At 40.7% G+C, this 17630-nt stretch overlaps 1 protein-coding gene across 4 annotated transcripts in view; it reads right to left on the bottom strand.

Annotated features, from left to right (window-relative positions):
• Positions 1–3066: 3066 nt before the first annotated feature.
• Positions 3067–17630, bottom strand: part of dnajc6 (DnaJ (Hsp40) homolog, subfamily C, member 6) — a 33431-nt gene continuing 18867 nt past the window's right edge. For 2 of the 4 annotated variants that reach the window (XM_006808141.3, XM_006808139.3), the window contains 16 exons: positions 17261–17310; positions 15664–15812; positions 13467–13589; positions 11499–11632; positions 10841–11035; positions 10491–10608; positions 9660–9739; positions 9333–9526; positions 7398–7769; positions 7136–7279; positions 6346–6447; positions 6096–6230; positions 5683–6015; positions 5158–5306; positions 4585–4761; positions 3067–3667 (listed from right to left, as the gene is read on the bottom strand). In XM_006808141.3, the coding sequence (XP_006808204.1) occupies positions 3566–3667; positions 4585–4761; positions 5158–5306; positions 5683–6015; positions 6096–6230; positions 6346–6447; positions 7136–7279; positions 7398–7769; positions 9333–9526; positions 9660–9739; positions 10491–10608; positions 10841–11035; positions 11499–11632; positions 13467–13589; positions 15664–15812; positions 17261–17310 (2557 nt within the window). In that variant the 3' untranslated portion in view covers positions 3067–3565. The remainder of the gene's footprint in view (positions 3668–4584; positions 4762–5157; positions 5307–5682; positions 6016–6095; positions 6231–6345; positions 6448–7135; positions 7280–7397; positions 7770–9332; positions 9527–9659; positions 9740–10490; positions 10609–10840; positions 11036–11498; positions 11633–13466; positions 13590–15663; positions 15813–17260; positions 17311–17630) is intronic. The other 2 variants (XM_035915489.2, XM_006808140.3) reach the window with 2 other exon arrangements.

Here is a 17630-nt window from a genome sequence, read left to right as displayed (position 1 = left end):
CTGTGTGAACAGGTGACATCTCAGAGGGTGGGGGGTGGGGGCATGAAAGGCTCTGTCCTCGAAAGATTGGAGTTTGGTGTAGAGGGATGCAGAGTATCTGTATCTTTATCTGTGGAAAGCAGAATCCAGGCTGGGGTGCAGGGGAGGAGAAGATCAGATAAACACTGGGGAACACGATCACATAGGGATTTAGAGGTGAGGAGAAGGATTTTACTGGAGATTCGGGACCTGACTGTGAGCCAGTGCATGATGGTGATAAGCTGGTGAGGAGAAAAGCCTTTTTAAAGTTGCAGTACACCATCATATTAATTAATATTCTTCTAAATGCTTATAGGGTGGAGATGGCAGCACAGTTAACTTGGGTTCCTTTCTTTGCAGCGTTCCTTTCTTACTCTGACAGGTTTTCTTTCAGATTGAAAAAGAATAAATATAAAAATAAATTCAAGGTCTTTTTTAGATGTTTACAACTTGCTGCACCTGCAGCCTGTGACAGCTGCAAAGGTAGTTCAGCTGTCAAAAGAAGGTTTGCAGTGTCTCGAGGCACAGTATCAAGAGTGTGGAGGGAAAACCAGAAGATACGCAGTTATAAGAGACTCGACTGCAGCGAGACTGGTATCTGCTCCTTTGGGCGAGGAATATGAGGAGCACATCACCACCAGCAGGGTCCTCATGTGCATGTTTCTGGCCAAACTCTCAGAAACAGACCCCATGAGGGTGGCACCACGTCCTTTTACTGGGACTCTCAGCTCAACTGATCATGACATATAGTTCATGTGCTGTACAATGCAGCCCTCTAGTGGTTACAAAGACAAAGGCCAAGCGAGACGTAAAAACTGAGGAATGCTGCTCACCCTGCTCCGGTTTCTGTTTACTGTTTATTTCTGTGCGCTGCACTTGATCATTATGTACATCCTGTAACCGTAAACAGAACTGAAAAGAACAACATGAACAGAATTTTTACACAGCTTAAGTAATATTTGAACAGGAGACAGGCAAACACATAACTTACAGTACTCTGTATCCAACTCTGAGCTCCTCCATACATACCACAAGTTCAAACAACACACATCCACTGACTACAATATAGAGGTTAGCTTTTTAACATAGCTGTAAGATCGCAGATTCAGTCAGCGAGGGAGCCTATGAGGGTTATTTCACATGTAGGTCCTCAGTGTAAATAAAGCATAGACACATACTACACACTTCTCATATCTTGTAAAACAACAAAGAAAGCAGTCACCTCCAGATTAAAGTTCAGTATTTTCAGCCTGAGACCCGGAGTCTTGTTCGATGGCCCAGTCAACACTTGTTTTGGGATCCTTTCGGGGTCCTCAGCCAGCTAATGAAACCACACCTCACATAATTCTCTTACGCTGGTCAGAAGTCAGTCAGCGTCCTTAATGCAGATGAACAAACTGGACGAATGAAATCCAGTGAAGGGAAAAGACAGTATGATGCCAACAGAAAATCACCTTTGACCTTACTATGCAAATCAGAGAGCATGAAGACAGTGTCAGGATCTTCAACTGGTCATGAGCATGAGAAGGTAAACACTTGGCTCGATTTGTGTGTGAAGAATAAACCTAAACAGCCTAAACTGTTTCACCCTGAAACAGCTTAAACTGTTTCTGGGGATCGTGTAGGAACATATTAGTGTTTTGTGAAAACCTCATGTGCTTGAAAGAAATTGATCATTGCCTCTCAAGTTATTGCATATTTTATCGTTTTCTCCACTTTGCTCTAAAATGATGAAACGCTTTTAGCACTAAGAACTGATTTTGTGAATAATTGCACGTAAAAAGGGGCCAAATGCATCCAAAATCAGCAAATGTTTGTGTTAGGCTAGTACACATCAGCTGCAGCATCTACTGCTGTTCACTACTTCTAATGCATACCCCATTCTTTTATGCTGATTATGAATAAACGTGTAGCAAATGAAGTAAAAAGTAAACAAAACAAATCAATAAACAGTAAATTGTTGTAAATCAGTGTTTTGATGAAACACAGTATGATCTGCCTGACATGAAACAGTGATATACAGTAAACAGAACTCTTATTGCGTTCTTGATGGTTTGCGTTTAAGCACATTAGTGTCACTTCTGTGGTTCAGAGATTACTCCACCCAGTCTCAACCTTACAACTACCTCCCTAATTTAATGCAGGCTCCCCTCTAGAACAGCTCTGACTCATCAGAGCATCAAGATGGGATGTTTTGGGGTGTCTTACGAACTCTGGCACTGGGACAGAGGCAAATTATTTGAGCCCTCTGGTTGTGTGGAGGCATCTGTTAGAGTGCGTCCCATGGATCCTTGATCAGACGTGGGGGATCTGGGGAGTCTGAAGGATAGGTGTGGTGTTAAGGGCATCACATTCTCATGAACTGCCTGATGTTTCCCAGCAGAGAGCTGCACTGTGATCAGATTTCCTTTAACTGCCAGTGGTTTTTACTGTTTTGGCAGACGACTGTGTTTGACAGACGTTAAAAGTCTTTAAGACAACAGCCTCAAAGTCCTGAACTGTTTCTCACGAGCAGATTGAATTTGAACCATTATTTTAAAGACAAACAAAGCGATTTAATAAATTAATTCATGGATTGCCTTCCTTGAGAGCTGCACCGATTCGATTCATCAGTTTGTGCTTTCACAGAGATGTAAAGCAAAAATATATTATTATATGAGTGAGTGTGTGCGAGGCCTCAAGGTGCTTCATGTAAGGAACTGTACATGTGCTAATGCTAAAACATACAATCCCCAGTTCCCCACAAGGCTTCAGGATATCAGACACACCAATTCGTATTAAACCTCTTCATAACAAAACCATTCCACATGATATCATATATGTCACATAACAAGTCAAGTTATTGTGTTACTGGTTTTTTTTTTTTAAACTAATTTTGTTTCCTCAGCTACACTCAGCAGACGACATCTTCAAGGTGAAACTCGACCTCTGATCAAGATTTTCTAATCCAATCACCTCCAAACAGCCTATTTTAACTTGACGCTGCTGTTTGTGTTTGTTATTTATAGGGACATTAAATAGTGTGAAAACTGGATTTGATATGACAGAACTGATCTTGAATTCAGTGTTCGCTCACAGTACAAAAAAAATGGCTTGAATGCTGTTAAATGCTTGTAGTGCCTCACAGACTTCTTCATGCTTCAAAGCTCTCGCGAAGAGCAGTCTGACAAATGTTTGCTCAGTTTATTCTCGCGCGTTTCTTTTTCCAGATCAACAGCTCTCACCTTGTTTTGATCCGTCTCTTTGACGTCCAATTTTTTTTGAATAGGATGGTTCATACATACAGTATGGATATTAGAGCTACAGAGAGTCAGCTGTTCATCTGAGCTTCTAGTCCGGGCACGGGAGGCTGTTCTATAGCCTGTCATCACTCAAGTTCTGCGTTTTTGTTGCAAGAAGAGAGACACGTGTTAAAGCATGGGTATAAAGGCAGATGTTGCAGGGTGTGGCTGCAGTATGCGGACAAGAGGTGGTAACACTGTAAGGGTTAGATGATGGAATCAGCAGGGACATCATCTCCTCCTCCTTAAGTCCCCTTACGCTTTTTTCAGTAGAGAGGCTTTTGTCCTTGGGTCTCAAATTCTGACCAGGCATCATTTAGTTCCATGAAAATCATCTTGGCATATTGTTCGTATGGTTGTCCCGTCGCCTACAAAGTAGGAGAGAAAAATACAACAGTTATGAACCCATAAGTAAAGCATATTTGAGACATGTTGGCCTTTTGGGATTCCCACTTCATTTGTCTCTCATTCACAGCTTGCTTTACTCGAGCATTATGTCACCATTATATTATTTCACTGTTACAGAAAATTCAGGTAAGACACTAACTTGTCTTTCAGTGCTGAGAGTCAGGAAGTATACGGGTCCCCACTCTTTCTATAATACACACATATCCCTGTATGGATGGATGTTTACAGGTATAACTTGAATCACATGTTTAATTCTAAGCCAAGCCGCGTTGTTTTAGTGGGCGCAGTGGGAAAGGCCCGGCCTAATGCTTCAGCTGACCACATGGTAGCTGCTGTACTGCATAGCTGTATCTTTAAGTGGATTACAAGGGAAGCTGTGGCCTGGCTTGGCTTAAGAGTCTGAGAGTGATGCTAACAGACTCTTCACTTCACAGAGTAAAGTGCAGAGCTTCAGCTTCTTTGTATTTCATTATATTGTTCACACGCTCACACATACTTTTAGTTTGGTTTGGTTGTTTTCTTGTTGCAACATCATATATGCAAAAACTTCATCCTCCAGCACTTTGAACACACAGACACTACTGTGTGTGTGTGTGTGTGTGTGTGTCTAAACACGCGTTGCAACTTCTTGTCTGGTGCGCGTCTTTTATTTTGACAGCGAATGCGCACCTGCAGACCACTTATGTGCACCCCTGCTTATAAGCCTGATATAAGGAGAAGAAAGTGAAAATAAAGACAGTCACTATTTTTTCATCTGACTTTACCTTCAGTTGCTTTTAAGTAAAGAATGTCTCGTTATTGCGGCTGATTTATTCTGTACATATGGATATGTCTCCTATTACTGCATCCATACAGAAAGCATAAAATTCTGTCTCACCTTATCTGGGTGAACAACCAGGACTGCTTTGCGATAGACCTTCTTGACCTGCTCTGGAGTAACCAGGTCAGCCATGCCCACAGGCTTCCAGCGTGTCTCTCCTTCCCAAAGCACAGTGTGCATGGTGGAGAGCAGAGCACGGATGTTACGCTCTTTCCCCTCTATCCAGTCCAGAATCTAGGGCACAGAAGAGGGAGGCAGAGGAGGGGAGCCAATAACCAGTGAGGACCTGATTTGAAACAATTATTAGCATAACTGCTTTCAGTAGTTCTGGCTCTGGTTTTATCTAAAAAAAGCTTTTAAAGGAGCAATTAGATGAACCAAAATTTGGTCATGGGAGACCTACATTGGACGCTTCGTTAACTCTGAAATAAACAGAAAAGGTTTAACAGCCAAAGGTTTTTGAGTACACTATCCTACTTTTGGGAATCACTGAACTGTTTCTGTTGAGCTACACTGGATAAACAGGCGACCACCACCGAGCGAAATGTCATCAAAAACTAATTGTAATCAGACACAATGAACCAAAACTTATTAGTTCAACTTCATTAGTTTCAAACAAACAGCTCATGCCTTTAGTTTCTCAGGGTCCATTTCTTTGGCCATCTCCTCCTTCCTCATCTCTGCTATAGTCCTGGGCCCTTTCTTCTCTTTGGTCCCTGCAAAGCCCTGAGCAGACAGCAGGTCGTCAAAGTTGGCATCCGAGGGTTTGGACTTCGAACCTGACAAAGAGGCAGACAAACACAAAGACAGGATACATACTTGTTAAGCAACAAATGCACTAATTACTATACGGTGAGCTGAAGAACAATGTATGTGTGCACAGCATGAAAGGTTTAATGGATTAAAAATGCGGCGCTACCTCTAAATGTTTGCAGATATTTTGTTAAACGTTTAACTTCAAAAATCAAACAAAAAAAACTTAAAACCTTCAAAATGCTCACAATTCTTAGTAAAATTTTTAAACCTTATATTTTGAAATATAAGTTAAGTGTATTCTCTATTTTGTTTTAAAAGAAAAATGTCCTTTTATGTGAAATATACCCCAACTGACCAGGCACAACATTTGGAGCGTAACAATGAGCCTGTCGAGCTTACCCATCCCAGCCTGTGGTTTTCCCCCTGCGCTGGGTGAGCCTCCTCCCATTGCGGAGAAGCTAACATTGTAGTTGGGTCGATTCTGGGGCGATGTGTGGGGCATGGAAGTGTGGCTGGGGCTGGGCTTTGGCTGCGGAGCAGGACCCTGTCCTTGCGGTTGCCACCCTCCACCACTTCCACCAGCCTGCCACGAGGGGAAAGTGCCTCCTGCGTGGGGCTGCCAGGCTCCTGTGTGCTGGGGAGATGGCGGAGGCCTCGATGGGGAGCCCATTGGAGGGAAGGAAGGGGCCGTTCCAGTAGGGGTGGTGGGCTTGCTCGAGAAGCCAGAGCCTCCTGATCAAAAGGACAGAGATTATGGCATGCGAGGTAGTAGCAAAAATACTAAGAACTTAGGAACATTTCCAGCGTCTCACCTCCAAGGCTTCCCCCCAGGTTGCCAATATCAGCGAATGGGTCCAGAGTGTTTGGCTTGGTTTGGTGGGTGGGGGTGCTGTGGACTGAGCCAGTGGGACTGGTAGTGGCTGACCGACTGCCCATACCAAAACCTCCTGAATGAATCGGCCAACAGCAAAGCAGGAAAAATAAACGACACTGATGCCAACGTGTTTTACAAACAGTGTGGTATCTGCTTGTATGTATGTGTGGCTGTGTGCTTGGGAGAACCTGTGCTTGTGGTAGCAGGTCTGTTCCAGTCCCATGCTCCCATGGCGTTTTGCTGCTGAATGTTGACAGTAGGGGTGGTGGGTGGGACGGGGGAACTCCGACCTGTTGAAGCACATAACCATCGGTCACGGGCGGAGCACACGGAAAATGGGAATTGAAGGACACAAAAACATTAAGCCAAATAAAATAACAACAGAACTGAGCTTCCGAGAGCTGTTGTTTAATGGATGTGGAAACAAATTTTATAGTTGCTAACTAAAAATTGTCCACAGAAGACTGAAGCCAGAAGGATCTTCTTCATGCACGCATCATGCCCTAAATCCTCAAAGTATAAAAAAGTGTAAACCTGAAGTTAAGAAAAACTGTTTTGCCATGTTTAAAGTTGAAAATACTGACTGTGAGCTGAGGAAAAAATTACTAGTAGGAGCTTGTGCTGGAGTTGAAAAATCAAGCTGTGCAATCCGTATGGAGTGGCAATGAGATGACCTGCAAACACTTCACATACAGCATGCAAACTCGTGAATTACAAATCATACATTACATGAGCAAAACAACAAAAATGTGTGAGTAAGCACAGAGAAAAGCTAAAAATGGATATATACTCAGCAGTCGGGTTTGGGTGTCAGTTTAAATAGACGCACAGATGAAGGGAAATTATCGTAGAGGCATCTTGCAAATATCTGAAAACATGCCTTACCCTAATTTGGTTCAGGCTCTTGAAATGCTTTAAGTGCACCTAAAATAATAGTTTGGGAAAATGTTCAGCAGAGCAGCAAGGAGCATGCCTTACCGAGGCTTGTAGGTTGCAGGGTGGGTGATGGTGAGCGAGCAGCATGCAGGAAAGGGTCTGGCTGCCCCACTTTACCTGGTCCGAGGAATGAACCCATCACGTCCTGAGGTTTAGGCATCGGACCCGTCCCAAAAGGATCAAATGCTGAGGAGAACCATCCACCAGTGTTATTGTCTTATGCTAAATTGCAAGAGTAATTGTGCCTATTTGAAGTCTAGTTTTAGGTTGGACCTAAAAGGAAATGCTTTTTCAAACTTCTCACCTGGTGGGGCAGGTGAGGGGCATGGTGAGGCAGTGTTGGGGGCGACTTTGTGTGGAGTGGACTGGGCAGATGGAGGCCCGCTGGTTGACTGAGGTGGGCCCCCGAACAAGTCCCCTAGGAGGTCAGTGGTTGCAGCTGCTGTAGATGGGGGCTTAGATGACGGGCGGTTGACCTCGTCACCATCGAGGCCGAGAAGATCGACTTCCTCGGCGGGAGCAGGGGTGGCAGAAGTGGGAGCTGGGAGGTCAGGTTTCTGATGGGCTGCACTGGCATTGCTTTGCTGGCTGGAGAGAGAAAGCATTTCATCATCCGACGGCTCGCTCTCCTCGCCACGTACCCGACCGTCTGGACCTCCGTGGGACCGACTTGGCTCTGAAAATGATGAGATGGGAAAAACAGAAAAGAGTGTCATGAGAAAGACACATCAATCACGAACAAAGCAATGACTGAAGAGATAACAAAGCAGACAAAGGGAATTAATTTGAGGTTCAGATATAAAGGGACAAGAGTGAAGCAGAGGATGATGGTAAACTACGCAGGTCATTGCTTCTACAGCCAGAACAGCTATTTGTGCTACGAGGTTGCAAACATACACACAGTCTGCAAATAAATTCTAGCTAGTAGTTGCTAGTTGGAGAAAACGTCTTAAATGTGATAAATTTCAACATAAAAGAATATGATAAAAAAAATAAGAAGCTTGTACAGCATGGGATTAAACAGCTGTATAAATCAAAAGCAATATTTCACTTTGGTAGAACATTTTAACGTTGGATTTGTTTACTCCCCAGACACGTTTTCCCTTTATTTCCTTTTGGGACTATGAGTTTTCCCCTCTAGTTCTCCATATCCATAAACAAAAACCTTAAAAACATGTCTCTGTATGCCCAGGAAATAAAATGCTGGCATACATGTTATGGAAATTGTGTTAAAAGACTGGTGTTTATACAAGAGACAGGACAAAATATTTCTACCAAAATGATACATCATGGGCTACAAGAATGGGCTAAATTTCAATTCAATCAATGCAAATCACAGTTGGAAACCACCAAATGGATTTTCCAATAACAAAAATTCTTCCTGGGTAGAGCATGAGTGAATTGAAGCAAACCCTGGGTAACTACACTCACTGTATAGTTCCTCTAGCAGGTCTGTGATCTCCTCTACTGTCTTACCCTCAAGATCCAAGCCCTCCATCTCATCTTGCAGGGACAAAAATGAGTCACATTAGTTTTTATGACTATGTGTTAATGTAAATTGATTAGCCACAACAATAAAACCACTAACATTGATACTGGAAATATTTCCAAACATCCGTATGATGAGGTGGGGGAGATCTTCACAATATTAGGCAAATGGCTTTAATGTCGTGCTGACTGGTTCATAAATATTAAAATAAGTCGTAAAAAAAAATTAGTAGCAAGTTCTTTTGCCTAATCTTTATTTTGGTACCAGGTAAACTTACGTAAAGTCAATCCAGGTTTGGGGTTAGAGTTTGTTATTAAGGTTAATGTAGCATTATGATTGGTTTTAGGTAAAGGTATGATTACAAATTGTAAAGGCTAATAAAACAAGCAAGCAAAAATGCTAACTAAAAACATTTTCAATACAAAATTCCACATTGCTTGTTAGTCAAGCTAACTGCTAATTTGCTAGCAGCTAACCCATTTTTGCTTTAGCATTTTCAGTTCTTAGCTAAAGATTTTTAGTTTAGATAAGATAAGATAAGATGAGACTTTATTGATCCCACAACAGGGAAATTTTTGCGTAAATTTAATTATGTTGGTAGTAAAATCTGACAACAGATTAAACAAAGCAGTAAATGTTTGATTCTAAACTTAACATCTGATTTGAGTTTTTAAAAAAGGAAAACTTAATGTGTCGTATTTTATAGACTGAACACCAGTTGTTGCCCCAGTGAAACCCTCCCATTTTTACCAGCAATCGCCAGTGCATCCTGATGTTCCTGGTGGCCAGAGAAGAGCACATTTGGGCTCAAGTCTTTACAAGGAAACTGTTCCCATGGTGGTGTCAGGTCTTTCTGTTTGTCCACCCCTTCCACCTCCACGTCCAATATCACATGGAAGAGCTGGGGATATTTCTCTGGAGAGTCACAGGCATCGAGCTCTGGTCTGAGAGGAAAATCAATATGTGTGAGAAAGAAAATTGAGAAGGTAAAACAGTCAACAGAGTGGAAGTCTAGCAATATTATTTTTTATAGTAACAAACCAGAATTCCCAGATTTTTGCAAGAGATTTTCCTTACTTGTTAAACTTTAACATAGTGGTTCCAGGAGCGATGAAGCCAGTGTGGAACTGAATCTGGAAGATCTGTGTGTTGGATACCTAACACAAGCAGGAACAAAGATAAATGTTGGTTACATTATATTTTATCAACACTCTCCTGCAGTCAGTTACCCCTTACCTGTTGTTCTGCAATGTTTTTAGGTATTATGTTCAAGTTTTGCATGTGACAAATCTTTGTCATGTAATAAAATACAAGCAGGTGAGTTAAGAAAATCCAGTAAAAGAAACAAAATAAAAGGAAAAATGTTCAAGCCCACTTTAACCATTTTAGCTGATTGGATTTTAATTATTTTGTACTATTCATCTAGGTTTTAGTACTAATGTGCTATATAGCAAAATAATGAAGTCATTAAGCTACATATGCACATATTATTATAATGCAACGCATGGTAATGTACACCTATGTGCCAATAATCTGTCATAAGATTACTGAAAGACAATTATACCCAGATGAAACACCTAGACCAAACTAAAGCAAAAATAGCATAAATAGTGCATAAATGCTTCTTGCAGCAGTCATGAGTGAGTAAATCTGCATATTTCTATAAATGAAGTAAATCATTAAGTCAAAAACCTTCATCCAGCTTCTTCTTGTCTTAAACAATGTAACAATGAGACACAACAAGCTACCTGAAACTCTGCAATGGCTTATACCTTAGCATGATCTTATCACCACAATCGTTCCAATACTGTCACTGTGACTTAGTTGGAGTTTGCTGCTTGCTAGTTTGATTGAGATGTTGATTTTATCGACATTTTATCTTATAAAGCAGACTAATCAGAAGCGTACCTTGGCCTGCAGTCGTCCTCCAATGGTTGACCTCATGTGGTAGACTGAAACCACAACATCTCCTTGTACGCTTACACCCAGAGGGAAAACTACCTTCCCGTCCTGGACCCTGTGCTCTCTAGGCGTGCAGAGAAGGTGCAGCAAAGTGTAATTGAGAGAAAGTGTTACAGAGTGAGAAAAAGGAAGGGGGTATAATGACGCTTTGATTATACTTTCATTCATATCATACTCAGCATAAAATCTCTGAGACATTTGTAGTTATTCTATTCCAATACAGAACTGCAACGCTACCGTGCTCTCTGCCGTTCGATGCTGTCAAATTTTTTATTAATCTCGCTAATGTTATTTACCTCATCCTTTCATACTCCTGTGCAGTGGTGAAGATCTTCGTCTCTCCAATGAGAACGTCACAGAAAGGTCGACAGCCACTACGCTGCTTGTTGAAACAGGGGATGGGACTCATAGTGAGGGCCTTGATCACCAAGGGCTTGGAGTGGGGTAGGCTAGGCTTCTCTGATACCATGCTACATACATAGCCTATGTACCTGCAGGCAGAGAAAACAAAAACAGCAGTTTTCAATTTTCAGTACTCTGAATGATGCAATAAATGTCATTTATGAGGAGACGCTTGCACAACCATCGACTGTTAACTTCTACATGTATGACAGGCAGACTTGTGGTTCTTCTTGCCCAGCAATCAAGAGTTTATTTTTAAGCTGAGACAACTAATAACTGTTGGCTTCAGTGATGGCTGTATGTATATTTCAACACGTTATGCCTGTAACAGCATATGATCTGAAACTGTGAATGTGTTTTGACCTCATTTAATATGTGATTCTTTATTAGAAGTGGTAAATGTTCATTATCTATGAAAAATAGACTGCAGATTTAGTAGACATTGAAGAATGTAACATCAGCAGAACCAAAGGACGACAACCGAGCACAAGGCTCCCACTTTTCTTCTTCTCTTTCTGTCACATTCACATCCCCATGTTCACTGATGCAAACCTGCGGTGTGAAGGCCAGAGGCCAGAACCTGGTCTTTTGGCGCTGAGCAGCTGCATGGCAGGAACTGGATTATTGAAGAGGTGGCAGAAGCAGAACATGGCACAGACCAAAACACCTGAAGGAGCACGACCATCCTGAAAACCCAAAACAAAGATAAAATTACATGTACATCTTATCATAACTGCAATTTGAGCCACTGGGAATTTTTTCTTTTGAATAAACACACGTATTATTTTTCTATGAGTCTATTCATACATATGAACTGACTCTGAGTTCATTTCAGGTTACATGGATACTGTAACACTGTTGTTAACTGAGGTGAAAACACAGCTTTTTTTAAAAAAGGAAGTGTTTTGTGAAGATTATGCAAGAAGAAGCAGTTTGCCAAGGCAAAGCCAAACCTACAATGACTTGGTAATAACATGCCCCAGCACATGCCAGTCTATAGTAGTCATGTCACTGAATTCCAATAAACAGAAACTCAGTTTCTATTGAAAAAGTCAGAAATGGTTGAATTCCCAAATGTGTCTAATGCAAGTGGCTGATATTGCTAAAGTGTCATGATCCACGCACTAAAAGTGCCTTTCATCCAATAAGCCTAAATAGGACACCAAAGAATACACCATTCTGCAATAAGCATAATAAGATGACTTCTATCATTTTTACTGAACATCACAGACCAAGATGCAAAAATGAAATATTCTTATCCTTTGCTTTTCATTTTCATTTCAGTACCACCTGCTAAGTAACAGCAGTGAAGAAGCTCACACGGCTGATTAATAGAGACCACAAGAGCAGTCTGAAGAGCTCCGAGCGGGAATGTATTTGGAGAAAAAAAAACTGTTACTCCAGCATCAAGGATTGGCAACAGCCGTTGAAGAGGAAGAGAAGATTTCTGATCTGGGTGGTAACATAGCCTTTATCTGGAAGAATGATCCCTTTTGCAAAACTGTTTTGATTTATGTTAAAGTGAATTGTTAAATGTTGTCATTTTTATGCTTACCATCTCTACATTGTTTTAACTCTGTGATGAAAGGAATTCTTTTATCCCCCTCCCCAGCCTCTCGAGGTTCTGGGGGGGATGTAGTGTTTTATTGCAGATACATCCTATCTGGAAGATCTGTTTCTTGTGATGTTGCTTCCTGCTTTTATGACCCTTTTGGTCAGCAGGAGGTCACACACACACATTCTTACACACACACACACACACACACATTCTTACCTGCATACAGATGTTTACACACACACACACATATACATACAGTGCCTTGCCTTAGAACCATTTGGGGGGTTTACGTGGGCAGTGCTATTGCTGTGATGTGTATTGTGTGAACTGTTTTCCCAATAAAAGGCAGCAAGCGGAGGCCATCGTTGGGGTCATTTTTGTGGTAGATACCAACGAGGCCTCCCTAGTAAATCGATCGATCGCTGACTGTCTTGTTTTCTTCATGATGAATAAGTCTCTAAACCAGCGGGACTTGTGGAAACACAGACCCAACAATTTATGTAGATGTGGAAAAAGAAGGTGAGTCATGTTTGGAAAGCTGTTGAGCAGTTGTTGTAGCATTTAACAACTTCAGACTTTAGAGATCCGTGTCTTGGAAGCACTTCATTTGATGTGAAAGCAAAGTTGACATGTAATCAATGATGCCAATATCATTGTTAAGCAAAATGTTTTGGAAGGGGAACAAAAAGATTCTGACACTAAATATGATTCGGTCTATTTCAGACTCTCTGCTTCAATTCAAAAGTGGGTCACAGGACATCAAACAGCTCAAAAATTATGTGATGTGTTGTGAGACCAACAAAAACAAGTCCCTTTACATAACAATCAAAAGTACCTCACTATGTACTTGTTTTTCATGGGAGAATGATTAGTAATAATTTCATATGAATCCTTAATAAATTCAACTATACAAAGGAGGATGAAGAATTTAATATAGGGCTAATGTATGTGCATCTCCTTACCGAGCATGTGATTACACAGACGTTCTTGGGATTCTGTTTCAGCCAGTTGTACATGTTTTTGCACACGGCAAACAGGTTGTGGAGGCTGGGTGCTTGGCGTGAAGGCCAATTACACTCTGAAACCTGTATTGAAGTAGATGCCAGGAATAAAAGGAGGGAGAAGGAAAGGGATTCCAGTAAAAAGACAGAAAGGAGGCAGATCAGAGAGATAAAAGGGCAGGAAAGGGTTGGGGAAAAAAGGAACAGAGGAGAGGAAAGGGGAGTGGTGGAAGTTAGTAACAGCACTGCAGCAGCAGAGCAACACAACAGACCAGTTGCCATGATGAGTCATCTGCTAAAGATACAGTGACTTCACAATGCAGACAGGGGGCCAGCTTCACCATGTTAACAACAAAGCATGACTCCTAACAAGCCTGACTCCTTAGCTCCCACACGTGCCTTCTATGCAGTAATAGGAAACCTAGCTGCGGAAATGTCCCGATACTGAAAGATATGCATAACCATAAAAGCAAAATAAGATACAATAAACTGAGTGTTTGGAGTTTTATATTTCCAAATGTGGTAATTTAGCTGTAACACTGGGATTGGAAGCCCACAAATTAAATTCTGAATAATGAAATGACTGCTGAAATACCAAAAACTTCAGTTTCAGGAACAGCCAGATGAGGTTGATCGCTGCTAGCTGCTTATTAGGCCTTGCATCAGCTAATTTGCATCATTACACTGGATTTCTCAAAGGTGTTTGAAGTTTTGTGTTTTGTGAGATTTTTTTTGAGTAATTATTCAACTTGTTGCAGGATTAATTGTATATTTTAAAAAAAAACTATCCAAGAAGTCTTTGGTCCTGTTTTGTTTTGTTTTTTTGGTAAGAGTAAAATTCTACCATTTATTTATGTGTTAGCACAAATTAGCAAGTACTGATGTCATGTGTGATGCAGCCATGCTCTGGTTTTGTTAGCCATCTAGTTTGTAGAAACTTTTCACCTTCTTGTCGAAATGTAGTCAGTTCTGGCTTCTAAAAAACCAAATGGTGACTGCCAAATTGACGGGTTATACACAAACCAGCTGATGACACTGGATACTTCATATACTGTTTGAACAACAATTTTATGAAACTCAAAAAATTATTCTCAAGTTTAAAAAAAGAAAGAAAAAATGTACTTTTTTAGCATTAAGCTAATGACTAGGAATAGGACTCAAGTACTGGCTGTTGTAGAGAGTTGGTTCACAGTAGTTCAATGAAATTGTTTATCTACTTATGCCTATTGATTCTGCTTATCGGTTCCTCTTGCACTTGTGCTGATATCAGTTTTTGTGCTGGAGGAGAAAAACTGCGGTGCAGTCTAAAGCGTTGATATGGACATTCATTTTATTTTTATCACACAAAAGGACAAGAGCTCGATGGTAATGGCCAACTGCATTCAGGACAGAAACATCTGGATTGTGGTGCCAAAACAACTTCAGCTCTTTTTAAGTACCTGCACAGAAAGCATGTTAACACTAAGGCAGCTAAGAATCCAGGCTGATGTTAAAAGTGAGCAACTGCTGACCCCAGCCAAGTAGCCAGACCCTGAACTTCCACAGGTAACAAACTGATGGCCTGTCATGCTGCAGTCTTCATTTCTACCCGTTCATGATTCTAAAGTAGACTCATGAGACAATGCATTTTAGGTCATTTTACTGAAAACCTTGAAATATTAAAGTAACGTACTGCATTACCTTTATGCAAAATATTCTATGTAATATTGTATTACCACAAAATTAACACTGATTACAACAAAGAGAGAAAATACCTGCAATGCGCACAAACATTTCACCACACAGCATGCAATTAATTTGCCTGAATGTAATGCGGTTGATTTTCTGCTTAGTGATGGTGGTAACTCTCAAAGCAGAGCCATTGAGAACCCAATGAGAACCTATAAGAGGTTCAATAAGGAATCAAATGAATAATCCATACAATTAGTGATCCGGTAATGAAATCGGAATCCTCAGCAATTACAGACCTGATAAAAAAAGCAAAATGAAACTTTTCTCTGGGTGGTTTGAGACTATCAAGGAACAATCACGCCTAAAACTGTAATTAAGCCCTCCTATTTCCCTTCTATGTTTATAAAATGAAGAGTGCGAAAAAGGTGGAGCAACCACTACATGAGTAACAGCTTCATCGAGATCCATGGGCTGCAGTCACACTCACCCTGTTGGAGAATTTGGCCCCACGGTAGTTACGCTGTGATAGGTTGAAAACAGTGTAGTGGTCTGCATGCCGGCTGTCAAGAAAAGAGCGGATGTCTTCGACATGGTTCTGGTAGCCAATCTGCACCGACTCAGCTGGATAGGTCATCACTGAAAAAAACAAAGTTTGACATGTTCACATGTACAGTGCAATTAAGACAAACTCATGACAGAGAACGTTTTAACAGAACTCTAAACAGTCTCGTTCAAAACTAAGCACAGCCTATAATTCAGCAGCTTGTAGAACCTCCTTTAGCAGCAATAACATTTCAGCCATAATTTTGTGGATTTGCTTGTTTACGTAGGAACATTGCTGTTTCTGTTGTATGACCCAATTTCAACCAAGCATTAAATGTCAGATATGGCCTCACACTTGACTCTAGAATACTTTTACCTAATTCACCACTATTCTTTAAGGTTTCTATGGTTGATGTAATTAAATCCTGTACAACCTGCATGAAATTCTTCTTGAGATGACATGATGCGATCAAGTAAGAGTGGTTAGTTGCCTGGATTCGCGATATCATGAGATCACGCGAGATTTCAATCCACAAGAAAATCACTGGGGTTAGAAGAAAAGCACACACCATGTGTATGCCATTGCTATTTATTGTGGTTTTACCTGTCAAGGACAAAAACGTAAAGAAAATTCTGTATCAAACCTTGTAATCATACCTTTCCTACTTTTTCTTGACTCCTTGAATTTAAAATAATCATAAAAAGGATTTCCACGTTAATAAATATCTTTCTATTAGCATTAAGTACTTTTGTTGGACTAACATAATTTGCATGGATTGGATCAATGAATCAATAACATTATGATGGACTCGACTCCAGTAAATAAGTTGATTCATCATTAATTAATTAAATTGGTCCAACTCTAGTACGTTACACATTGGAATAACAGAATTGCATAACGCTAGAATAAAGCAATTTAATCACGTGGAAATCCTGTCCATTATTTTTTTTATGTTCATTCAAAGAGTTTTTTTCATTGAGTGTCAGTCGTCTTATAATTGTCATGAGCTTTAACATGCTAACCGAGACCTGTAGAATCCAAAATATAACTCTGAGAATTGTACAGTCTGAGCCTGGAGTGAATTTTCTGTGACCCCCCCTCCTGGGAAGACTGTGGTATTGTGTTAAAACACACCAGACCATCAAACTGATCACAAATTCCACTTTTACGGAGGTGCTCACACGAGAAGTACATGGCTGCTACTTACTGTCTTAATTCCTATGGAAGCAGTAAGAGTGTGCTTAGTTTTTCACAGGACTACAGAGGGGTTCTGTGAAAACTTTACATTTCTACATAACTGTATTTTTACCCACTGTGGAGTACAGGATTGCAAAAAGGTGAGCTGAGTAGCTCTACACTCCAGCATGACTACCATGGGATATAAAGCCCTCGAGTGACAAATGTCTGACTGACTTTGCCTTTTAAAGGGCACATTGCTGCTCAATCAAGAAACTGGAAAACAGTCCAAGTAACATTGTTAAAGTTCATCTATCTACAGACATGCGTATATAAAATGCCCATTCGCTAGAAATACATTTACCTATGATCCGTGATGTTATGTAGGCGATGTCCAGCTCCCCTTTGGTATAACTGTAATGAAAAAAGAAATCTTTGAAAACACGTTTTATTACATCATATATGTAAAACCAATGTCCACTGTCCACAAGCATCGCAATAAATGTTTAAAATATAAGTTGTGGTAGGCTTTACAAAATCACCTTGCTTTTGTATTTCTGTGATTCAGATATGAAATGTTAGAGATTCATAATGACTGTTTCTGTGCATTTAGCTACCAAGACAAAATGATGCATATATAAAAGGTTAGTATAAGAAAGGTTGATCCACCTTTCTGTCATTCCCAGGTTGAACTGCATTACAGGCATATCCAAGTGATTAACTTCAACAGGCTT

The sequence above is a fragment of the Neolamprologus brichardi genome, chromosome 17 (genome assembly GCF_056152115.1).
Source record: "Neolamprologus brichardi isolate AB-2024 chromosome 17, ASM5615211v1, whole genome shotgun sequence".
In the NCBI taxonomy this organism is placed as follows: Eukaryota; Metazoa; Chordata; class Actinopteri; order Cichliformes; family Cichlidae; genus Neolamprologus; species Neolamprologus brichardi.
This window is presented reverse-complemented; position numbering and strand designations above follow the sequence as displayed.